The 26,132-nt window shown below is 39.4% G+C and overlaps 1 protein-coding gene and 1 long non-coding RNA gene across 6 annotated transcripts in view; one reads left to right on the forward strand and one right to left on the reverse strand.

Moving 5' to 3' along the window:
* LOC117980345 (uncharacterized) overlaps positions 1–12,653 on the forward strand; it is a 210,739-nt gene extending 198,086 nt beyond the window's left edge. The window contains exon 4 of the long non-coding RNA XR_010112216.1: positions 12,524–12,653. This is a non-coding gene — a long non-coding RNA (uncharacterized LOC117980345). The remainder of the gene's footprint in view (positions 1–12,523) is intronic.
* A 1,210-nt stretch (positions 12,654–13,863) lies between these two features.
* The window catches only part of NREP (neuronal regeneration related protein), a 28,965-nt gene continuing 16,696 nt past the window's right edge, over positions 13,864–26,132 (reverse strand). For all 5 annotated transcript variants that reach the window (XM_008952098.4, XM_057302323.2, XM_057302324.1 and 2 more), the window contains 2 exons: positions 20,016–20,093; positions 13,864–15,603 (listed from right to left, as the gene is read on the reverse strand). In XM_008952098.4, coding sequence (XP_008950346.1) covers positions 15,478–15,603; positions 20,016–20,093 — 204 coding nt within the window. In that variant the 3' untranslated portion in view covers positions 13,864–15,477. The remainder of the gene's footprint in view (positions 15,604–20,015; positions 20,094–26,132) is intronic.

Consider the following 26,132-nt stretch of genomic DNA (forward strand, 5'->3'; position numbering starts at 1 on the left):
TTTGCGTGTCTGTAAAGGATTTTATTTCTTCTTCACTTATGAAGCTTAGTTTGGCTGGATATGAATTTCTGGGTTGAAACTTCTTTTAAGAATGTTAAATATTGGCCCCCACTCTCTTCTGGCTTGTAGGTTTTTACTGAGAGATCTGCTGTTAGTCTGATGGGCTTCCCTTTGTGGGTAACCCAACCTTTCTCTCTGGCTGCCCTTAACATTTATTCCTTCATTTCAATCTTGGTGAATCTGAAGATTATGTATCTTGGGGTTGCTCTTCTCAAGGCATATCTTTGTGGGGTTCTCTGTATTTCCTGAATTTGAATGTTGGCCTGTCATGTTAGGTTGGGGAAGTTCTCCTGGATAATATCCTGAAGAGTGTTTTCCAACTTGGTTCCTTTCTCCCCATCACTTTCAGGTACACCAATCAAACGTATATATGGTCTTTTCACATAGTCCCATATTTCTTGGAAGCTTTGTTTATTCCTTTTCATTCTTTTTTCTCTAATCTTGTCTTCATCTTTTATTTCATTAAGTTGATCTTCAGTCTCTGATATCCTTTCTTACGCTTGATTGATTTGGCTATTGATACTTGTGTATGCTTCATGAAGTTTTCGTGCTGTGTTTTTCAGCTCCATTGGGTCATTTATGTTCTTTTCTAAACTGGTTATTCTAGTTAACCTTTTGTCAAGGTTCTTAGCTTCCTTGCATTGGGTTAGAACATGCTCCTTTAGCTCAGAGGAGTTTGTTATTACCCACCTTCTGAAGCCTACTTCTGTCAATTCATCAAACTCATTCTCTGTCCAATTTTGTTCCCTTGCTGGCAAGGAGTTGTGATCCTTTGGAAGAGAAGAGGTGTTTTGGTTTTTGGAATTTTCAGCCTTTTTATGCTGGTTTCTTCCCATCTTCGTGGATTTATCTACCTTTAGTCTTTGATGTTGGTGACCTTCGGAAGGGGTCTCTGAGTCGATGTCCTTTTTGTTGATGTTGATGTTATTGCTTTCTGTTTGTTTTCCTTCTCATAGTCAGGCCCCTATGCTGCAGGTCTGCTGGAGTTTACTGGAGGTCCACTCCAGACCCTGTTTGCTTGGGTATCACCAGTGGACGCTGTAGAACAGCAAAGATTGCTGCCTGTTCCTTCCTCTGGAAGCTTCATCCCAGAGGGGCACAGCCAGATGCCAGCCAGAGCTCTCCTCTATGAGGTGTCTGTCAGCCCCTGCTGGGATATGTCTCCCAGTCAGGAGACACAGGGGTCAGGGATCCACTTAAAGAGACAGTCTGACCCTTAGCAGAGCTCAAACGCTGTGCTGGGGGATCCGCTGCTCTCTTCAGAGCTGTCAGGCAGGGACGTTTAAGTCTCCTGAAGCTGTGCCCACAGCCATCCCTTCCCCCAGGTCCTCTGTCCCAGGAAGATGGTGGTTTTATCTATAAGCCCCTGACTGGGGCTCTGCCTTTTTTCAGAGATGCCCTGCCCAGAGAGGAGGAATCTAGAGAGGCAGTCTGGCTACAGTGGCTTTGTTGAACTTCAGAGGGCTCTGCCCAGTTGGAACTTCCCAGCAGCTTTGTTTACACTGTGAGGGTAAAACCGCCTACTCAAGCCTCAGTAATGGTGGACGCCCCTCCCCACACCAAGCTCCAGTGGCCCAGGTCAACTTCAGACTTCTGTGTTGGCAGCAAGAATTTCAATCCAGTGGATCTTAGCTTGCTGGGCTCCATGGCGGTGGGATCTGCTGAGCTAGACCACTTGGGTCCCTGGCTTCAGACTCCTTTCCAGGGGAGTGAACGGTTCTGTCTTGCTGGCATTCCAGGCACCACTGGGGTATGAAAAAACAAACAAACAAACAAACAAACTCCTGCAGCTAGCTTGGTTTCTGCCCAAACGGCCACCCAGTTTTGTGCTTGAAATCCAGGGCCCTAGTGACGTAGGCACCAGAGGGAATCTCCTGGTCTGCAGTTGTGAAGACTGTGGGAAAAGCGTAGTATCTGGGCCGGAGTTCACCGTTCCTCATAGCACAGCCCCTCATCACTTCCCTTGCCTAGGGGAGGGAGTTCCCCAACCCCTTGTGCTTCCCAGGTGAGGTGACACCCCACCCTGCTTCTGCTCACCTTCCATGGCCTGTACCCACTGTCTAACCAGTCCCAATGAGATGAATGGGGTACCTGTTGGAAATGCAGAAATCACCCACCTTCTGCGTTGATCTCGCTGGGAGCTACAGACCAGAGCTGTTCCTATTCGGCCATCTTGCCAGCAATACCCTCAGTCTTTTACTATTAAGTGTAATTTTGTAGTTTTTTATAGATGCTTTTTATCCAGTTGAGAAAATTCCCCTCTATTTCTATTTTTCTTAGAATTTTTTTTTTCATAAATGGGTTTTGAATTCCATCAAATGATTTTTCTGCACTGATCAATATGATCATGTAACTTTTCCTCTGCCCTTTCTAAAGCTGAGTACAGGTTCTCATTTTCCTTTTTTCTTCCTGACATCCTCTGCCTGATATTCTACCTGCTGCAACTTCTGCTAGGGCACTTTCATCCTTTTCTACTCATTCCAGGTTGGCTTCTTCCCAGAATAAGAGCTTGGTTTACTCCCTGATATGGCTGATATTTCCCAGCTTTTTTCTTCAACAGGAGCCACCTTCTAATTATGGATTTATTGTTCATCTTCATGTGAATATTCTGTCTTTATTGAGGTTTATTTTTCTGCACACATCACCTTTACTCCTTATCTATCTCCTTCCCCCATAAGTCCTTTTAGTGCCTCTGCTTCTTTTATCATCCCAGGTAGTTTATTTGTATTCTGGGTACAGGTACTCTGCTCAGCTCCAATCCTTCTATGCCAAGTTCTTGAAAATGCCAGCCATCCCAGCTGCCCTGTTATTGTGCCATGATCTTCAACACTTGGAATAGACTCCTCATGACTGAAATTACATGAATTTTTTTTTTTTTTTTTTTTTTTTTACCAAAGACTATCTCCCAAGAAGATGCTTTATCTGTGATGATTAAAGTTTTCTGCATTCATCATCCCACTCCTGAAGCTTTGGTTTAAATAGGTTTAGTTGTTCCTTTCATAGTTTTCCCAAAAATTCTGGTCCTGTTTCTCCCGCTAATGCTCAAAGTGAACTTGGCATTTCTACTTGTGTGAGACCCTCCTCAAATTTTCTGTTTATAGGAATAAGATGGAAAACATAGCTCCCAGGGCTCATCAAATTGAGCAGTAGCAAGGCTTTCCACATCACACTTTTGTGGGCCATCATACTGACATGCACCCACTCTGGAATAGAGAAGATCTTCCTGCCATTTGCTTCCTGACTCCACACAACCCAGCCCATGGAAGCTGCCTCTGCTCTTGGCCTTCTATCTCTATTTCTCCTGTACTTACAAGAACAAAATTGGATGCAGGTTGTAGATTTGTTTTTATTTTCTCCTCTCCTCATCTCCCAAAGGACTTTCTGCAGTTGACACACAATGTCACCTGTTTGAATTTTTTTTTTCTGCCTTCTTTCCTGTTCCTGCCCCTGCCAGTTCCACCATCTTGACCTTTCCCATATTCCATCTCCTAGGCTGTCTACCTGGATGATTGCCACAGGCCTGCCACCCTTTCCCATATCCGTCCTTCATTCCTTCACCTCTCATTTAGTGGTCAAGAAAAATGCACAACCCACACACCCACCACTCTGGGAACACGCCTTCCATTCTCATAGCACACCTTTCCAATAGACAAGTAGGTATTATTCTTTCTATACAACAAATGAGAAAAAAAATCTTGTCAAGATAAAAGAGCAGCTGGTTAAGAGCAGGGCCAATGCTGCTTCTGACTTCTAGCTAAATCATGTGGGACTGCAGAAAGGGGAAAATCCCTCCCACATTAGTCTCCATTTTTCTGCTCAGGTAGTGACTTATGCCTTATCTAATCAGATACTTTCTACGTAAACATCATTGGCTGGCCCAGAGTTATCATCATTAACTTCCTTAACATAAATAATCATGGATGGAGGAAAGACTGGTAATTCTCAGAATCACTATATGTAACGCTTTCTGTTCTTGACATTTCACTATTAGAAAGAGAAGTGTCAGGAATACCCATTGGCCTGAGATTATGAAGATGACTGAGGTGGGAGTTGTAGCATTGATGCCTGTTATCAGAAGAAGGTCTTAAGTCATCCAGCAGGACAAAGTCCCTCTCCCCACTTCACCATAAGAACAAGGAAGATGCAGGCTGACTAGAGAGGATGGAGCCCAGATAACACCGTATCAGAGATGGAGTCAGGTGTGAGCTTTGAGAATAGCTGCTTCTGTCATGCCTAGAGTTTTGGGACAAAGGCTGTCTCTTTTTATGTCTTACAAAGGCATAGTATGGGACATGGAAGAACAAAAAGCTGTCACTTCAATTCCTTCCTTCAAAAAGTAAAAGGTCATTTGTTTTTGTCCACTATTAGTTTTTCAACAAAACAAGCCAGAGAAGTTTCTCTGTGTGTAGCTGATAGGTGTCCTTGACCAGGGAGTGGCCTTCTTGCTCAAATTGCCACACCACTTTGGGAGGAAGCTGTGTGGAATAGTGAGGGAGAATGGGGACAGTCACCTAACCAGCCAGATTAGTTGAATCAGCCCTGCAGATCAGCACAATGACAGATGTCCCAACCAGATGGTGCACACATCCACTTCATAAATACACCAAAGAAGTCTGGAATCTAGGGGAAAAAGCTTTTCTGCCATGAGTGCTCCTGCCCAGGAACAATTGGCTGACACCACTCTACTGAAAGTCAGGCTCAGAGAAACCACAACTTCTCTGCCATGTATGTAGTGGTAAAATCCTGCCCCATGTTTCTTAATTCCCATCTTTGTTGCCTGAAATCTCACCATTAGCACCCTATTCTTTGGTTTAAGGATTTCTGCTATACAAATACATTTATAAAAACCAAGATAAGTGTTTTCAGTTCTTATGTTGAAAGAATTACATATACTTTTTGAGAGCAAGTTTACATGTGAGGGAAGTGTGGTGGTTAATTTTATCTGTAAACTTGACTGGTCCCAGATGTCTGATTAAACATTCTTTTCAGGTGTGTCTGTGAGAGTCTTTCCGGAAGAGATTAGCATTTGAATTGGTAAACTGAATAAAGCAGATGGCCCTCCCTAGTGTGAGTGGCATTATCCTATCCATTGATAGCTGAATAGAACAAAAAAGCAGAGGAATTTGGAATCATCTTCCTTCTACCTAACTGAGCTAGGACATCAGTCTTCTGTCATTGGTACTCATGGTTCTCAGGCCTTCAGACCTGGACTGAAATCTACACCATTGGTTCTTAGGCTTTCAAACACCAACACTAGCTTTCCTGGGTCTCCAGCTTGAAGATGGCAGATCATGGGACTTCTCATCTTCCATAATTGTGTGTACCAGTACCTTATAATAAATCTTATTGGTTCTGTTTCTCTGGAGACTACTTTTCTTAGTTTCTAATGTTTCTTCTAATACCGTAAGAAAGGTCATGAAAAAAGGGGAAGTTTGAATGGCAAGGTTAGGTTTCCTAAGTGGTAGCATGGAATAGGTAAAGATTAGCTCTGCCATCCTGGATAAGATATTTCACTCTGAGCAATTAATTATCCCTCAACTGAGACAAGCATGGTGACCTCACAGTGTTGTGGAAGGCCCATACGTGAAATGATATATATGACAACCCCTCAAGTGTCCTGCACATGCAATAAAAGGAAGCAGCTATTTTTCACACCCTTCCTGGGTGCTGCTATCACACTTTTTTAATGTCCCTCTGAGCTAATTGTCCTCCTCAAGAACTCACATCAAATACCCCCTCATTATCACATCCGACAAAGCAAATCCTAGCTATTAATGACAAATTGGAATGTTCCAGTTACCTCTCTGTCCTAGAAAGCAGCACTCCTCTGCTTTGTGACGAACATTTGCTTTTCAGAAACTAGCCCTGGGATTTTAAGGAATGAGCCAGTGAGACAGCCCCTAAGTAGACCTGATGAGGTTCCTTGCCTACTCCCTTCTCCCAGATATCCAGTTACATTGTCACAAAGCCCAGGGAAAAGAGAAAACAGGAGGTGGTCTATGGCCCCCAAGAAAAGAAGTGACTGTCGCCCCTTTTTTCAGGGTGCCTGAGACCAGCACTGGGACCAGCACTACAGTTAGGAGCTGGTACAGTTTGGCTCTTTGTCTCTGCCCAAATCTCATGTGGAAATGTAATCTCAATGTGTTAAAGGTGGGGCCTGGTGGGAGCTGATTGGATCATGGGGGTAATTTGTAATGGTTTTTCACCATCACCATTGCCCTAGTGCTGTCTCGTGATAGAGTTCTCACAAGATCTGATGGTTTAAAAGTGTGTGGCACTCGCCTGCTTCACTCGTTCTCTCTTGTCACCTTTGCCTTTGCCCCTTGCCTTCTACCATAATTGTAAGTTTCCTGAGGCCTTTCAATCATGTTTCCTGTTAAGCCTGCAGAACTGTGAGTCAATTAATCCACTTTTTTTCATAAATTACCTAATCTCAGGTAGTTCCTTATTACCTGAATTAGTGTGAAAACAGACTAATATAGGACCCTACTGGAGATGTGGCTCAGGATTGGGACTACCCGAAGTGATAGGTAGAATAGAGCACCTGGGGCTCTAGAGCAGCTGTTTAGACATTACTAGGACTCATAACTCCCTTCTACTTAGTTATGTCTTAGAACCCCCTAACAACCACAGCACTATACAGTGTGTTCCTCCAGTGGATGTCTCTGTCATTGATTTCTTCCAGGCCTCAGCTATCATTTTTAAAAGGAAGCTGGGTCAGTCGCAAACAAGAGTTTGTGTAAGAGGGCAATAGTGGTGGTGAAAGTCCCAGAAAACCAGTCACAGAAAAACTGCCTAAAGGAACTGAGGTTGTTAAAAGGACAAGGGGAGCAGGATGTGAAAGGTTATTGCATTGGAGAAAGAGCCAGCTCATTCTGTGCAGCCCTGAGCTCAGCTGGGACCAATGTGTTGGTGGAAATTAATAGCAGCATTGCACTCAGAAAGGTTGCAGCTAATAAATAAAGCTGCTCAACTTGAAATCAGCAAATTAATGCATTCTTAGAATTCTCCACTACACTTGTTCTTAGCCAAAAGGCCGAGAAGCGATTAGAATTCTCTTTCTATGAGGCTTTCACATAGCCACATGGATCTCCTGGTGCTAAGCCATGCATTAATGGCACCGTGTACTGTGCAAGGGAATAGATTAATTTCATATTCCTTCTATGAAGTTATGTTCAGAAGGAAGCCTAATGGAGACATGCAATAAAAGAAAAGATGACACTCTTTTTCTGCCCTGATTCATGAGCTGCTTGCTGTTGTATAGGCTTTTCTTAGGTGTACTGGGATCTCAAGTACTACAGGGTTGCGACCTGAGGTATAATCCCACTTCTCTCACTGACTTGTGCCCCCTTCTCCTATGGGAGGAATAATTGACTCAGCCCTTTTGAATATGCTGGATAGAGATGTGATGAAGAATCTGGAGAAATAAAAAAAAAGTAGCATTAAAAAGATTTGACTGTGTCAAGGAGGAATGATGTGAAGGCTCTAAGAAGAGTTGCCAGTCTTTCTTTTATACACTCATTGAACTTGCAGCCCAGGAAAACATCTTCTCTGGGACCCTCTTTCATCACTCCCCTGTGTGGTCAGTGCCTCCAAGCCATCCAGCCTGTCCTGCTTGACCTCTGACCGGGAGTCTGGACCTTTCTTTCCCTTCTCCTTCCATCAAAATTCACTGGTGCTGTTTCCTCAGGGTCTTGGTCCCCGCGGTATAGTAAATTAATGGCCAGTGCCCTTCAGGGCTTCTATCAAAGAGAATTAATGGGACAAATTTTCAGGCATTGAGACTAGATGGGAAGTATTTCTGTCCAGGAGTGACTTCCTCAAAACATAGCACCTAGGTTTCTTTTCTAGCTCAGAGGTTTTCAAACTCTTTTGCTTTTATATCCCCTATAAGAATTGTATTAAAGTATGTACTGTCATGTAATTTTTATGAATAGTAATGTTTTTCATCATAAATTTAAACACTTTAAAGGATGTAATTTGGGGCATATTATAAATGTTTTCATGTTAAAATGAAAGTTGAATTTCTCCTATAATGTATATAGTTGAATCTAAACACCATGAAAATGGATAACCCACCATCATTCCATTTTTAAAAACAAATACTATGTTGAATAGGAGTGGTGAGAGAGGGCATCCCTGTCTTGTGCCAGTTTTCAAAGGGAATGCTTCCAGTTTTTGCCCATTCAGTATGATATTGACTGTGGGTTTGTCATAGATAGCTCTTATTATTTTGAGATATGTCCCATCAATACCTAATTTATTGAGAGTTTTTAGCATGAAGGCTGTTGAATTTTGTCAAAGGCCTTTTCTGCATCTATTGAGATAATCACGTGGTTTTTGTCTTTGGTTCTGTTTATATGCTGGATTACATTTATTGATTGGCGTATATTGAACCAGCCTTGCATCCCAGGGATGAAGCCCACTTGATCATGGTGGATAAGCTTTTTGATGTGCTGCTGGATTCTGTTTGCCAGTATTTTATTGAGGATTTTTGCATCAATGTTCATCAAGGATATTGGTCTAAAATTCTCTTTTTTGGTTGTGTCTCTGCCCAGCTTTGGTATCAGGATGATGCTGGCCTCATAAAATGAGTTAGGGAGGATTCCCTTTTTTTCTATTGATTGGAATAGTTTCAGAAAGTATAATAAAAAAAAAAGTAAACACCCCCAAAGTGTTGCATTCTTTAAAAAACAAAACAAAACAAATACTTCCATAACTTTTAGAAATCTGACTTTCTTTTTCTACTTGAACTTAAATTTTTATTCAACTTCCTCCAAAGAACTTTACCTTAATGTAACATAATTTTGTTTGAAAATACTGCTTACGCTATCACATGTATCCGCAATTGAAATATACCTAAATTCAATTTTTTACTTTTATTTTGTTACCATAAAGCTCTGAACATTAAAAAAATTTATGCAATTGAATTATTATCAATACACTACTGATTAAACATAAACATATTATTAAACACAAAAAGTAAAATTATATTGCAAATGCATCCTTTAATGAGATGATAAACTTTTTTCAGTTAGTTCCTTTATCTGTAAATGAACATTACTTACTGCTGAAATAAGGGGTCAGTATCAATTCTACTTCTATTTTTTTTTGTTTTTATAGATGTAAGTTGAAGGAATTGAGAGTGTTTTATTATAGCAATGTAATTCAGTTCTTTGAATTCCTTCTATGTTATATGTCAACATTTGTATAATGGTCTATTAGCAAAAATATTTGTAATCTTCGGGCACATGACAATTTGATAAAGTCCTTCTTCATTTCTTTTAAACAGTGAACTAGGAAGCACCTGACTAGCAAAGAGATTTGTTCTCCAGCAATTTGAATAATTTACTTTCTCAATTTCTGGGAAGTATACCAAGAGAGCTTTACTAAGATTCATCCAATTATTGTTAATTGGGCTGTAACACTTGTACTTAGGCCCACCTTTTAAAACCCATATCACCAGAAATGGCAGGAAAATCAAACAAATTTTTAGTTTTATTACATGTTTGCCAAAACAATGTTTTTTGATAAAATGCTTTGATCTTATTTCTTGTTTTAAATGTATTGCCACTAATTTGGAGTTGCAGATTTAGCTCATTTATGAAAAATATCTGTCATAAAACCTCATTGGCAGGGCCAGTCTTCACTGTCAAACCAGTCAGCCAAATCAGATACACTTTCTGTCCGAAAAAGTTTTTCATTCTTCAATTCAAATAGCTATTTTGAGGAATATTATAAAAATCAATGAGAACTAAAAGTATATCTTGTGAAACTGATCACTAAAAACAATTAAGATAAAGATCTAATATAATTGATTTTTCCATGTTTAAGTTATAAAAACAAGATGACCAATACACTATTTCTCATATAAAGCAGGAAAATGATAAAAGGCATGGTGTATCTGTAGTAAAATTATGTACGGGCATTGAATACTGCTGACTGGCTTTGGAGAATGATTAAACAAGAAATATGTTATAAGATAAAATGGTAGAAACAACTATAGTTTGAGTATGTTCCCCAAGTTTCATATGTTGAAAAATTAATCCTCAAATTCATATGTTGATGGAGTAGACCCCATGATGGGACCCAAGGCTTTATAAGAAGAGGAGGGACCTGAGTTGAAATGCACTTTTTGCCCTTCCACCCTTCTATCACAATTTGAGGCAGCAAGAAGGCCCTTACCAGATGTTGAGCAAATTCCAATGTCAGGCTCTTGGACTTCCCAATCTCCAGAACCATGAGCCGAATGTTTCTTTTTTAAAATAAATTATCCAGTCCAGTGTTTTGTTACAGCAACAGAAAATAGACTAAGACAAGAATTGAATAAAATTGAATAAATGTTTCATGTTATGGTTTGATACAATGGGTTCTGACAACTTTATTAATGAATGCACATCAAATCTGAAAGAACCATGTGAAAGTTTTTATCCTTGGGTTCTATCTGTCTACTGCATCTTATAAAAATTTGGCATTCCCAAAAGGCATTCTGGTTACATTTAAAATAATCAGCATGGCAAATCTATACTGCTTTAGCTCTTCCAAGTTACTTTTTTTCCCAGTCAAGATACATCCTAGGGAAGGATATTGACAATAATGGGAAATAATTGATTATAATTATATGTAAGAAGACATTTTTGGCATTCAGTGCCTTCTACGAATTTTCTTTGTTTCACTCTCCCATGGCTTTCCCTCAAGAGCAAGAAATTCTTTGACAAGAGTCAGGAAGAGAAAAACAAAAAGCCGTAAAAAAAAAAAAAAATTGTTACCATCACTCCACTTTATCATACATCTGAATTCTGAAAATCTATTTGTGAGTCCAAACACCCAATTTCTATGTTATCTAACATCATAATCAGCTTTAACATGTCTATAAGAGGCAAAAGCCCAAGGCTCTTATGGTTTTATGATTAATCATCAAACCTTTCCTCTGTTTGCTACATCTGAGGTTTTTGGTGTCACATTAAGAGCAATGTATTAAGATTTGGGATGGGTAGCCTATATCTTTTTTCTGTGGGAAAAGAAACAGTATGAACAAAGACTCATTCTCAGCAGATCAATTTAAGGAAAGAGTATAGTGTATATAGAGGATCTGGAAATTAATTTACTGAAAATTGTCCTGAGTATGCAATCCGTGAAAAGCCTTAGGTACACATACCGCAGTTTGAAAATTATGAATTTATCATACCTGTATATAGCTTAACCTGACCCAATCCAAGATTGTTTATCATGTGATCTCAATCCCTGGAGGAGGATAATCAAAGGATTCTAACGAGGCCCCAGGGAGGTAGAGTTGGAATTGCAGCAGAGAAGTTTTGAGTAGCATTGAGGAACCTCTGATTCCAATGTGGTGTTCATGATCCTGTAAGTGTTCCTGCTATCAAAAAATGAGTGCAAAACGTCCCCTGGCCCTTTGTTGGTGAAAATAAGTGCAGCACTGTCCTCCCCAAACCAGATGATTAGTGTTGCTAACTGCCATACCAACAGAGGCAAGCAGATGATATAAATAAATGAAGCAGACAGGATATAAGAAAAGAGGTGATGAGAGTTTGATAAAAGAGAGGACATGCCTCATCCACAGGTGGAGGCAGCTATTCACCTCCAATCCCACTGTTGCTATATTTTCCACTTTTCTACCTGGATTTTCATGTGAAATCGCCTGAGGCAATTAAATCAACATTGTTATACAACACATTGCAAAACAAATCTCCAGGTTATGTCTGCTCAATGGTTGTTAGCAGTCTCCTCCCAAAGGCAACCTGGTGATATGTTTGCCTCTGGTGAGAGAACAAAGCAGTCTTGAATCAAAATTTGGGTCTTCTGAAGTGAGCCCAGCTATCTCTCCACTTCTTATAATGCTTCACAAAACATTGCTGGATCCTCACACGAATCTTTCAAGTTTAAAGTGCAGAGTCAATCATTACTTCAAGCTTTCTGGAGGCTGAGGAATTGTCATCAGCAACCTCCACAATCCAAAGAGTTGGATGGAACTTTAAACATCATTTATTCCAGCTCCCCTGTTTTTATAGCTTCTCATAACATTCTCTAAATATTAGTATTGGGTCTAATTGAACTTGGATTAATAAATGGAGGCTATGGAATCCCAGTATTATAGTTCCTGGATGCTCTCCTCATACGCCGCTTCCAAGGACTGTAAAAAATTTTCAATAGAAAGAAGTAGCTGTGATGCTAGTTTCAGCCCTTCTTACTTCCAGACCCTGACCTATAATTACCTTGAGCTCTTCAACTTCAGATCATGTGCTATTTTTAAAATATGTCCATAAATTCTTTGGTATTCCTTTTAGGAGGTAGAAACTAATTTCCTTCATCCTTGAGTGTGGGCTATACTTAGTGACTTGCTTCTAATGAATAGAATATGATTGATAGATGATGGTGACTTCTGATAATAGGTCATGGCATTTTAGCTTGCTCCCAGCTTTCTCTTGAATTACTTGCTCTTCAGGAAGCCAGAAGTTATGGGGACACTCAAGCAGCACTAGGGAGAGGCTCATGAGTAGAAGAACTGAGGCATCCTGCAAACAGCCATGGACTAACCTGTATTGGGAGCAGATTCTCCAGCTCCACGTAAGTCTTCAGATGATGGTTTTTTTCTTTTTTTTAATAAAAAAAAATTTAAAAAGGTAATTAAATTTAAGAAGGACTTCCCTTATTATATCAAGAGGTTAATACTCAAAATGGTGGTGTGTCATTTTTAAGAATTTTCCTTCAGAATGAAATTCTAATGATCTGGTAAGCAGTTAGTTAGAATTTGGTTCTGCCCTAAGGCTCCTTTCTCTTAATAAGATTAAAAATTGAGGGTAAATAGGAAACTTAAACAAAATCTGAGATGTGCATTAATTTCAAGTTAAGCTCAATAGCCCCCAAATGTAAAAGTCCTTCCTGACATAACACACATATCAAGAACCAAGATTTCTCAGAGAGAATCTGATGCCCACTCTCTAGAGGCTAAGCTCCCACTGCAGGGGCAATGTTACCTGTTAACTTTAGCTCTTTTTTCTCTCTCTGGCTTTTGTCTCAGAGGTCTGTTCCTTAGTCTCTGTTGAGGTGAAACTCCAATATCTGAACCCACCAGCCAAATAAGCAACCTGTGTACAAGCCAAGTTAAAATTTCACTCCCGTAATGGATGAGGAGAAACCAGAAGACATTTCTCATGCACAGGGAGTGCGTGAATCCCCTGAATTGCCAGGTTTCAGGGTCACATGAGACCTCTAGAAGGCTCTGCTCATCATCACCTTATCATCTGGTAGATTCCAGGTATCTGGGTACACATGAATTAAGCCTTAATGACTTTAAATTCTGTCTCAAATGTTTATCCTCTTACAAAAGTTTAAGCTTTTTGTCTGAGGAAAAGTGCAAATATTCCATGAAGAAGGGAGGTCAGATCTCTTTTGGCAGGGAAAAAGAATACCACAGAGTGGGTCTTAAAGAATACCACAGAGTGGGTCTTAATGGCAAGGAGTGAGAAAGAGTAAGTTTTGAAGCGTATGGGAATGCCTTGGAAGGGAGAAAAAGTGTAGAAATAAAAGGATCTTGGTCTAATTCTGCTTTGTGTCCAGAGGCAGCTCTGCAAATACCATCTTAATGAGCCACTGCCTAGCCCCTAATCTCATAAAATCCTCAAAAGGGAAAACGCATGAAAGGCAGAGCTGATTCTCTCTCTTTTGATATTTGCCCTTGGGTTTGCTGGCCTGACTTCTGGGGCTCTGGAAACACATGAATTAGCAAGAACCAGAGAAGACATTCAAAACTAGGCCTCTTCAATGATGAGCCAAATCAGACAGTTACCTTACAGCTTGCGTATTTATTGAACAAATACTACTAAAATAGCTAAAATACATTGGGTACTTGTCATGAGTGCATCAGTAAAGATCACACTGTTACAAAAGCCTGCATTTTCAGCAGTACACAACTGCAACTCTACATAAATGCCACAGATGCAGAATACTGTTTTCTTGCTCTATTTACACAGCTGATATACCTATTCTAACGAAGGAGGGAGAGGAGTAATGCACAAGAAACTCAGGCCAATGGGGGAGCAAGAAGAAAACGAAGAAGTGCAGTGCATGCGTCATCGGTGTTTAACAGTCAGAAGCGAAACAGTTCAGAACAAGGCCTGCCCTGTCAAAAGAAGAGCTAAAGACAGTTATATAAAAATTAAGGTGGGCTTTCAGACTGGCTAACACAACAACATTCCATGAGTAGATGGTAATTTATTTTTGTTTATCCATTTCGTTGGGAGCAAGGACAAAAATGTAAATCTACACCTTGCTTATCAAAATTGCCGAAAAAAGAATGCTCTGCCTTTTAAAAAAAGTATCATGATTTTGTAGACATTGTTTTCCAATTTAATATTTGGAAAAGGTGTCATTTTCATATTCCTACTCAGATGCCAGTGTTTTGGGTTTTTTTCCAGGGGGAGTTTATTTAAAACGGTTTTGCTCTTTTTTTCGACAAATATCCTTTCAAACAGAAAGAACCCAAAGAGACACCTCAAAATGCCTGTAAAATTATTGCTTTTCTTTCTCTAAGTCAGGCAGGCGAGGCTACGGAAAGGAAGAGATTTGGTAAGTAAATTACAGTTTTGTGATTGCTCCCGCTACCGTGACTGCATGTCCGTGAGTGCCAGCCAACGAGACAATCGTCTCTCACACTCTGGTAGCATTCGCTCAACCTACAACACTGAGGAAGAAAGCCACACTGAAGACACAAGGAAAACAAGTCAATCCAGTCTAGAGAACAACATTCAGGGAAACAGAGTACCAACACCTTCTTAGAACATGGAAATAAAAAATAACTCCATCAGAGCTACCTCGCCAAGGAGCATGTTGAAAGTCCAAAATAGCACCATTCATCAGTGTCTCAGGTCCTGTGGCAGCATCTCGGTCACTTACCACAAGGAAACAATGAGTTTCAAACTACTTCTATACATCAAAAGAGTACATGGATAAAATATAGAGATATACAGACAATTGATGAACATAAACTACTAGGTTTGTTACATCTAAATGAAAAAAAAGGGGGGGACTCTCAGCCTCTGCAAGAAGCAGTCGGGAGCTGTGTGAGTGAAAAGGCAGGAGTGGACCGGTTGTGTGAGCGCGGTGGGAGTTTGAGTTGTGGAAGACATTGTTGTAGCGAACCAGGCCTGAAGGCCCACCTGTAAGGGTTGTAAACGTGGATTCACAGTGTGAAATTCTGAGCGTTTTCACTTGAGTCAGAATGATTAAAAACTGGTTTGATGATACCTATTTGTCCACTGTAAATTCTCTAAAGCAAGGCTCAGAGTCCCATAGTTTCTTCTTATACTTGATGATTTACACAGAAAAAAATCCCATATATGATACCATGACCTCATCAATACCCATACACCATATGTAATACAAATGGAGGTGTTACGATTAAAAAAAGTGGAGGTAACTGATTCTTGGGGAGCGGAGTTCACTGCTGCCCAGTGGAGTCAGGGAGGCAGCGTTTGTCTCATCGTTCTTCTTGCGGTTCACTTCCTTTGGGACAGGAAGTCTTCCCTGCAAAGCAGGCAGACCCACACACAGACAGACACACATAAAAGACAAAATTAGTCATGCTTCTGAAACCATTTTTTAAAATTTTGCTTTTCCTGCCCAGCCCACATTATACCCTTGAACTCTTGCTGTTTTGCAAAACAGAGTTTACATATTAAACACAGTTCACCTGAATGTAAATATTAGGTCTGTGAGGAAATAAAGTAATTAAACACTGGCCACCTTTGCTTCAGTAGAATGAAGTGCTTCTGTTACGGTGGTGCCAGCCATGTGTGAGGCAGCATTCCCCAGTGTCAGGTTTCTTGGGACAGTTTCTAGTATCACATAGGACCCAACCTTAGACTGGGTGATAGATACTCACAGGAGTGTCAGTTGATAATTTAAAAAAAAAAAAAGAGTCCAGTGGGTGTGATGAAGAAGAGTTAACAATCTAATATGTAATAAAAATATTTAAAAACGTATCTCAACTTGCATACATCTTATCTATGTATGGCTTATTCTATGTGCAATTGGCGCATGACAGAAGTGGCTACCAAAGATGGGAAGTGTCTGTCTGGGAGAGAAATAATGTGAGGGTGCCCAGACAGCGGTCGTAGGAAAGTGGGGGCTAGTGGGGAAACCAAGGCCAGAAGAGAGTGAGATTGAGCCCATCTAGACTGACTGGGGCTATTCTAAGTCTCTCCTCACAATCCTGATGAGTAAGGTTTTTGTGTTTCTGACTAGAATAACTCAATCTCAGTGTGACTACTGATCCGCCGCCACGTGGCTTCCCGGACACACTGCTGCAGCGCCAACAGTGGAGAGGAGCTCTCCATCACAACCAGACAGCAGAAGCACAGCACAGTGAAGCACACCTGCCCACATGATGCACAATAAAGGTATTAATTTACAACAGATGGATTTTATGCCCTGTACAGGTATGAACACAGTGAAGATGTGACGATGGTCTCTCTTTTAGCTGAACTCTGGAGTTTTAATTACTGACATTTTCTTGGAAGAAATTATCCTTTGTGGTTTTAAAACGTGGGCTTTTTTTTTTTTTTTTGCTCAAGTCACATGTTCTAATAAGACAGTTTTAATAAGCCAGTTTGACTAGATGTAAAGTACTTGGATTAAAGTGATAATCTTACTTTGTGGCCTATAAATTAACACATCTGAATTTCTTTTTAAGAATTCAGAAACCAGTAACTTCCAAACAACTTGAAATTGAATAAATATTTTCAGCAACCCAGGGGTGAACTAAATGCAACAGATTATTCAACTTTAAAAAGTAAGTAAGTACTTACTGTACGGTAAGTAAGTACTGTACAGATTTTCCATATTGAACATCTGGTATGCCTCAATTTTTTACTTAAAAGTCTCGGACTTTGAGAGCATACAGCATTTTTTGCACGTATATAACCATGATGTACTTCAATACTCCAATCTTAGGTTGTGATTTTAGAGGTTGTTTTGCTATCATTAAATACCAATGGGACCAAACCAGAAAATTAATAAAAATATAATTGACCACTCACACACCCTTAAGGGTCTAGATTCAATTTCCAAAAGCATAATATTGGGTAGTTACTTGCAGTTGTGAAAATAATTTCAATCTTGGAATCTTGGTACACAATCCCAAAATTTTTAAAAAAAAGGAAATCCACTGTAATCCCAGTGTCTTTAAAATAATGCTGCCAGCCCGACTCCACCTCACCCCACAGTCAACCAGTTACCATGGTTCAGGATAGGACAAACTTAGGTTTTGGACAAATGAAGAGTTCAATGGCTGTTAATTGTCACAGGCAAGAAAAGAAGGAAAACCAAAAGTTGATAAATGTTAACTCAACAATTATAGTCTTTACACAGCTTGCCTTAAAACTGCTCCAGTTCAGACTTACTCTGTTCAAAAGTGAATATACAGAACGTTAGTGTATCTCTCTATTTAAATCTCAGTCTCAGTACTAATCTTCTACCTCCATGAAACATACACAACAAAACAAAAGGAAGAGCTAGGGATTTGGGAAGAGGCACTTCCAGAAAAAAAGAAAGTGACGATTATTTCAGATTTGAATTTACCATTTTTACCATTTTTTCTGTTTCAAGGTCCCAGATAATATACATTTCTTCATTAATTATTCATTTTCTGAGTGCCTACTATGGCTGGAGTACTCTATTCGATTTTAAGCTTAGAGAGAGATTGAAACAGAAACAGAAACAGTCCCTGCCCATCTCACCCTTCATTAACTTGCTGTGTGGAAGACAAGCATACAGACTGGACCCTCATGAGGCAATGGTAGTAGGGCCCACAGGGAGGTGTGCTACTGAAGCACCCTGAGGGCCTGGAGCCCAACATGCCCGTGGAGAGAGATGCTCCTGAGGAGACAGAGTTCTGTGCGTTCTCCCTATGGAGTCCTGCATTTACTAGATTTCAATCCTCTTCCCCTGACTGATTTCAATCCACACACCCTCCCACTATTTTTTTTTTTTAAATAATAGGCTTTCTGCCCCAACTAAAGGAATTTTAGGCTTCTGCAACAAGTGGAGGAGGCATTTTGAAGATGGGACACAAAGAAGTCTTCTTTCTCCAGATCCAGAAGTCAGGCCTTGTAAGAATTCAAGCCAAAAAAAGTTCATCCATGGGAAAAACGGTTCTTCTATCATCCAGCACGTATTTGTGCCAACAGAGCTGAGGGACTTGAGTAATTCAAGAGGCTAGGGGTTGGGGGGCAGATGTGTCCAGTGGCTCCCACAGCCCCGCCGTCCTGAAAGTCACGCCAGTTAATGTGCCTCGGGGTGGATCAGCCCTCCCGACAGATGACTACTAGGAAATTAATCCCCAGTTAATAATGTGCTTTGGACCAAGTAAGTCAAGATTATTTTTCCTACAATTATACAAAGATATGCTTTTCCAGAAGGGAACTTCTGGAAAAAGAACAAATAACACTATGCTTAAAATATTATTCACATATTTAGAGAAGAAAGAACTTAAAATAGCAGAAGACCTGAATACCATGATCCACGGTGCCCACCCCTGGGAGCATGTCTTTGTGTGGGACAAGACCTAGCACAGCAGGGCTGGCTTTCTAAGGGTACGGTGAGGCACCACTGAACTCATCAAGGAACTATGCCTAGTCTTGCCCCTCTGGTTTATGTCACCAGTATCAAAGAGAGAGGACCTCTGGATGCCTGAATGAGGCAAGAACTAATGTGAAGGCTATACTTTGCTTTGTTTTCATATCTTGCCCTCAGCTGCCTTAAGAGAATTATGCCCTGATCTGGCACAGTGATGAATGTCTATGGTTATACTGCTGCTGCCGCTGGTGTGCTGCTGGTGAGGTGGTGGGGTGTGGGTGTCTTTTAAGGAAAGCGCTACTATTTTAGCTCTCTTCCACTCCAGCTCTACAAATCAGTGCAAGTCTAGTTCAGGCAGGGTCAAACCATTTTGTTCACCTACTTTCCTGCCAGTGATTTCAACCTTGACCTTCAAAAATGCTCTGCAAGATTAAAAGTGATTTAAGATTGTTTTCTTTCAGTGCAAACTGCCAGTTGATACAACCTCTTCAGTTTCTGCCTGCCAGTATAAGATAGGGAATTGTTGAGACTATTTAGTGTAAATAAAATAATTTCTTAAACATTGAAATACCAGTAACAGCTGGGGGAGGACTCACCATTAGTCAATTACACTTATGAAACTTTCAAATAGAAATTTTATTTTCAGTGGATTCTGTTTTTCTTTCTTAACTGCAAAATCAGCAAGTCATTGGTTAAAAAGTATACTCTTCCCGCTTGAAGTCAAGTAAGTATTTACCCTAAGAGGCAAAGTCCAGTATCTACAGTAAAAACTGGTAAGTAGTTGTTATTGTTTGTTTCAGAAATTATGCTAAAATCTAAAATATAAATTTTACAAATTTTCTTGAGGCAGAGAACTGCCACACCTAAGATGTCAGAACAATGAAACCACGTTTATAAAAAATGGTTTTTAGGCTGAAAAATTAATTAGAAGAAAGAAATGTAACAGTTTTTTGTTCCTCCCTTTTGCTTCATGGATAATCTTATCAGACCTTCAGACTTTATTAGCAGACAATTAATAGTCATCTTATACTTTTAAGAAATCTTTTAGTTTGATCATTGTATTTGAGTTTGTCTAACCAGAAATGGAACAGATTTAAAACCTGTACACTGTACTTTGATAAACTGATTCCATGTTTTAAATGAAAATTTTTCATTTATGAAGGAAGATAATGTGAACTTTAAGTCATAGGACTTTAGGATATTTTTTAAAAGTACATTCTTTCCAAGGTCATCATAGTATCAGATTAATGGATTGTTATAGCAGCCTATAATGGGTATTCAAATGAAAAAGCTCTGATATTTTAAAACAATTGTTTCTATATTGAAAATAGTGTTAACAAAATGGCATCTAAGGATCTTACCTTAGGAAGCCTTCCCTCCATGTCCTTGTTTGGAAATGGTTCTTGACTGACCCAGACAAAGAGTTCTGGGTAATAAACCTATAGAGACACAAAAGCATACACATTCAGATTAAAAACAGGATCCACTCTGAAACTACACGGGATAACCTTAATGAGCTCAATTCTCCTCAATGGTTACTTATTCCCGACTACAACTTAGAGCACTGGGGAAACCATTAACTCTTTCAAACTGTTAGTGTGCTTCTGAACACGCACTGCACTCAGGAGAGTTTCAGCTCGATGTCTTCCAAGATTAAGTCCAATAAAGCAGAGATATCAATCAATGTTATTTTTAGCAGGCAAAGTAGCAGCTTAATGGTATGTCTGGCTGAGTGCACTAAGTCATCGGGGAGGTCTGACTTTCAAAGGATTCTATAAGTATCCTTGCAAAACTCCATCAAACACTGTTAAGGGTTATTCTGATCATTTATTAGAAGGCCAAAGATTATGAATAAAATAAAAGAGGAAAGAAAGCAGCAGCCCAGATTCTCTCCAAGTCCATGTGGCCAGTGACAACACATTCTGCCCAGCTGCCTGAAACAGCCAAGTGTCTGAGGGAGGGGCGGGAGATAGGTGTCATCACCATGAATGATTCAGAGAATACTAGCTGATGAATTCGGTGGTGGGAGGGGGTGGAGCGAGGGAGTGGAACTGAGTAACTCTTCTTTAAATATGCAAAGGATGATTAGCATAAGGTTGCAGACCAGCTGTTCTCCATCTTCAGTAATGACAGGAGAGGGGAAAGGCCTTAAAATTACAACTAAGATTTGGGTCAGCTCTAAGGAAGAACTCAGCATAAGAATTGTCAAATTACTAAAAGAAATTAGAGAAAAACTGTGAAATCTTCTTTAAAAAATTTAGAAACAGAATCCAACAACCATCTGTCAGGGCTAATTCACATTTAATATAGTTCTGATTGAAAGCAGAGTGAAATTAGGTAAGATTCCCTCCAGATCTGATTCTCCAAATTCTGCAATAAATAAGCCTCACATTTAATAAACAACAATTAAGAGTCACACCTCATTAACAGATTAACAAACAGACTTAGATGTGTGTTTACATTTTGGTTTTGGAAGCCGTAACTGAGGTAACCTAATCATTGAGTTGACCGTAATGCTTGGTATACCCCGATCAATCCATTTTGTCAGGGAATCTAGGGTAGGAAATGTAGATAGCTAAGTGTGTTCACTCTTCGGAATAATTGAACAGTAACTATCTTTGCTCTACACCAGTGACATTTATAGCACATCCTAGCTTACAAAGCAATTTTGCATACATTACTTAATTTGTCCTGATGATAAGCCAATAATATTGGTCTTATCATTAAACAAATGAAGAAATTGAAACTCAAAAAGGTCGACTTGCCCCAAGTCACACAGGTAGTGTAGGGTAGGACTGAAACTCACACTAGGTTTCCAGATTCTAAACTTCAGTTCCTTCCACTATCCTGCTGCCCTCGCATTATCCCAGAATGCAAATCGCCTACCACCACTCCCTCAAAATTATACCAGTCCACAGCCGCCACCCACGTTTGGGTCTTAAAGAGAGCTCATTCTGCAAGAGCTAGAACTATTTTCTTTTTGGACTGGGTCTGTTTTCTGAGCCATGTGGTTCCCCTCACCCCAACCACCTTACTTTTCCACATATTCCTCTCCTGTGCCCAGCTCCTTCAGAAAGTAATCCACCATCTGCCTTGTTTGGGACAAGCAGCCACTTCTGACATTTCCTTTATCCAGGAATGGGTGAAGAAAACAAAATAATCTCAAATACACAAGCTTTTTTTCAGACTTATAACAAAGTCACAGCACACAAAAGCCCAGTTTGGGCTCAACTTTAGGGGACCCCAAGTTTGAATCTACTGTTAAATTCACTTCATATAAATGGATATAAAGTGATTACATTGCTATATTACCACTTTAAAAATCATATTTCAAGTACAGTCTTAAAATATTAGTGAGAAATTAAGTTCTGTTGGAAACCAAAAACGTTGATAAAAGTACATGTAAAAACTTTGTAGGCACAGGAAGCAATGAAAAGCAAGGTCAGGTAAGTATTGTCATTCTTGCGTTCTTGTGCTTTTCTGGGATATTCCATTTTAACGAAATGACACTGCTTTAACATTTAACTTCTAAGCATCATTACTAAAACCACCAAAGTCTAATTTGTAGGGAAAATAGCTTGCCTTTCAGAAATTATTACACCTATTCTAACAATCTGTTGTTCTAAGAACTCTCCATTTGCTAAAACAAAAACAAAAACAAAAACAAAAAAAAAGCCAATGACTTTTGCCAAAGAACTTGGGAACATGAATATCTGACAGCAAAACACACATGACTAAGGAAACTTTCTCCCTTACTTCATATTTGTTACATTGACCAAGGCATTTTTTTTCACTATTAGGCATTTTTAGCACATTAGGCATTTTTTAGTATTTGAATCATAAAGTAATCATTGTATACTTTTAGAAAAATGAACGTTGCTTTGGCCTTCTGGTAGTTTTCCAATCTCCTTCAAAGTCAGAACCTCAAGCCAAAAATGGCAGGGACAGAGGAGTCTCAGTTACATTCTTAAAACCTGCTTGGCTGGTATCTAAGAACTCAGCATATCCCTAGACATAGTATCTAAAGGAGATATTTAAACTTTTCATTTTTTTAAGCACAGCTAGTTTTAAGAAACCGTGGTAAATTACTGGAAACAAATATGATCTATCTGCATTACAGCATTGTTCTTTCTTATACCTGCAGTATTTTGAGACTCTAAAGTGAAGAGCTTAAGAGAAAAGATCTATTGACAATCATTAATTACCTTTGCTCTCAAATGATTCAGACCTGACCTTTGGTATTCCACAAGGGCCTGAACTTCCATTCCATTCCCAGTGCTGGATGTGGAGAATGGGTGGTCCCAAGCAACAATCATTTGCCTTTCTGTCAAAAGCTGTCTCGGTTTAAATGTACTGTATTTTCTCTGCCTCTTCTTCTCATCGGAACATGTTCTAGTCTACTCGCCAGGTGCTACTTCTGGCAGTCAGAAATAGTGCCACTTTTCAACTTCAAGTTTCTTACCAACCTTTTTTGCATTCATGCACAGCAAGAGTTCATGAAATAGCTGCAAAGTGCTGGACACTGTTAGGTTCTGGGAATTGCAAGAGAAACAGAGTTTCTGCCTTCTAGATGCTCAAGTCTGGGGGTGGGGCAGGTACAGCAGGGGTGATCAATCCACAAAAATTTACTTTTAAAAATGTGTTATGGGCTGACTTGTATCACCTCAAAATTCATATGGGGAAGTCCTAACCACCAATACCTCAGAATGTGATTGGATTTGGAAACAGGATCTTTACAGAGGCAATTAAGTTAAAATAAGGACATCAGGGTGGGCCCTAATCTCAAGTGACCCATGTCCTTCTAAGAAGAGATTAGGACACAGACACACAGAGGAAAGACCATATGAAGACACAGGGAGAAGACAGCCATCTACAAGCCGAGAAGGGAGGCCTCAGAAGAAACCAACCCTGCCAACATCTTGATCTCAGACTTCCAGCCTCCAGATTGTTAGAAAATAAATTTCTGTTGTTTAAGCTACCCAGTCTGTGGCACTTTGTTATGGCAGCCCTCGCAAACTAAACACAGTGTGCTTTTTAAGGGCAACAACAAAAAAGAAATATATAGGTTAAGTCAAATGTAATAGCTGCTGGAACATCTATCAACAGACTAAACAACAAACAAAACCAACATTTAGCATAATATCCAGTAGTGCTGTCAACAAAGGAAATGGGGGTGGCAGTGAGCACATCTGGGAGGGCATTTGATGGCTGTCAGAATCAGCCAAGGAAGATAGAAGGGTGAGGGATAAGTGCAGAATAAGCTCCATGCAGGCAAGTGGCCCTGTAGCCAGGTCTCCCTGCAGCTCCTAGGGGCCACAGCAGTAACAAGACCCACATGAACCCATGAGTTTCTGTGCCCTCAGTTTTCTAACTAGTTCAGAATATTAGGAACTGACAATGACCCTATCACTGAAGCTTTTGAGTGCTGATAATATGAGGGTCAGAAAACTGGTAAGCTGATCTAGCTATCTAGAGTCCATCTGTGCTTGCTGAACTGTAAAGCTGCCCATTCTTCTTGGTGCTCATCAACTGACACTCCAAACATGGACACGTGGCTGATACTGCATTCCATTCATTCATTGTCTGAATTCAAGTTTGTGTTTTTCATGAAGGCCAATTAAATTAACTTTCTTTTTGACACTTCATTGAATTCTCTATTCTTGTTTCGGTGGTTTGCATCTAGAAAATTTAAGCGTTCTGGGTATGGGAATACCTCAAAACTGTTGTTTCATTAAACAAACCAAAGTTTGCATTAATCTTCACAAAAAGTATGTCTGCTTTTAAAACTGTTTTTTCCATGTATACAATAAACAATTGTTTTTGCCCAAATAAAATCCTCAAAACCCTCTAGAATACTATTCTTCCAGAAGTCTATTAGAAAATCAGAAAAGCAAATCGTACCTTCAACAATTGAGAAAACAAAAACGCTAGTTTAAAAAAAAAAAGTAGGGGGAAGGAAAATTTTGTTACTGTAATTTGGAGAATATGCAACAGTTTTGTTTGAATTCTGGGTAAGTTTGAGTGTTTATACTTGTCACTGAATATATTGGTTAATGCATCTTTTTCTATGATGCTATATTTATCTCACTGACAATTAGGTTGAAAAACAACAGAACGTCATAAAGAACCACACTGGTTTAAAATATACTAATCATGACTTGTATTTAGATATCCTTGATCAATTCTTAGGAAATACCAATTTTATGCTTTTGGGTATAATTAATATACTTAAACGCACTATATATTTAAATATTACTTATAGTGAAAATGTGCTATTTCGTACTGATTCTCTTGAATGTATTGATAGTTGGGTAAGTTTCAATATTCTATCACAGCATACAAATTGGAAATAAAATACTCAGGGTTTTGTCCCTCCCTTCCTTCTTTCCTTTCTTTTGAGGCTTGTTTTACTCTTTGGACAGTGCATCATGAAAAATTACTGCATTTTTAAAGTCTATAAAGTAATTAACTCACCGGTAATTATTGCTTAGTATAAACTATTATTAATAGCTGACAACTAGTGCTCCAAATGAGAAAAATGAAATGTGGGAAAATTCAGAGACCAGTCCTCCAAGGTCCTAAAAAATATGCAAACTAGATTATTGCTTATTTTTCAAACACTTTTTAAGCTTTTCATTTCAAAATTTGCTATTTATTTTTCAATGGCGTGGTCCAAATACAGAATCAATCTAAAAGTTCTCAGACATGTTTCCTATCAATCACTTCTACTACATTGCAGGTAAAATTTGAATCATATCTACTTATTACCTGTTTCTAAATTTGTATTTTCCTCTGTTCATTTACTGTCTTTATCAATATTTCTTTGGGGAGACTGTTCTATGAGAATGATACTTAAAGGCAGGATTATATCTTTTTGCAGAGGCTAAATACACCACACACATAAATGCTGCTTACTTCATTAGTTAACATACATTTTCAGAAATCTGCCAAGAAGATATGTTGCATGGTTTGGTTGTTAATGACCGTAACTGTAATATTATTCTTTATCCCTGATGGGCTCCTATAGGGTTAAAGAATGCACACACGGGTCCTTTATAACTTAACAGGATGGGTATGGGTATCTGTCTCCTGCAATTAGGAAAGCCGACTAGGGCAGCACGGGTCCAACCTGTATAATCAATTCTTTCTGCAGCAAAGGGGTATATTTCATAATCTTTCTGCCAGTTAAATAGTATGTGTCTGTATGTGTACATGTTTTATTCTGCCTAACTAGCCAGGAGGTTGTGAAACCTAGTACTGTAATTCAAGGAGAATTCATGCGCATATACATACACTTCCTTTCTGCAAAAACCCTTTGAAGTGGTGCTATAAAGAATCTCCCTCAAAAGCCACTCTGTTCCCAGGTGTTACTGGTCATATGAGAGGGCCAAATGTAAACTGAAACCATAAATGAGCTACAAGGATCGTTTTCTCTGAACAACATTACATCAAAGATTAGATGGTGCCAAAAGATGATG

This window comes from Pan paniscus, chromosome 4 (genome assembly GCF_029289425.2).
Source record: "Pan paniscus chromosome 4, NHGRI_mPanPan1-v2.0_pri, whole genome shotgun sequence".
Classification (NCBI taxonomy): Eukaryota; Metazoa; Chordata; class Mammalia; order Primates; family Hominidae; genus Pan; species Pan paniscus.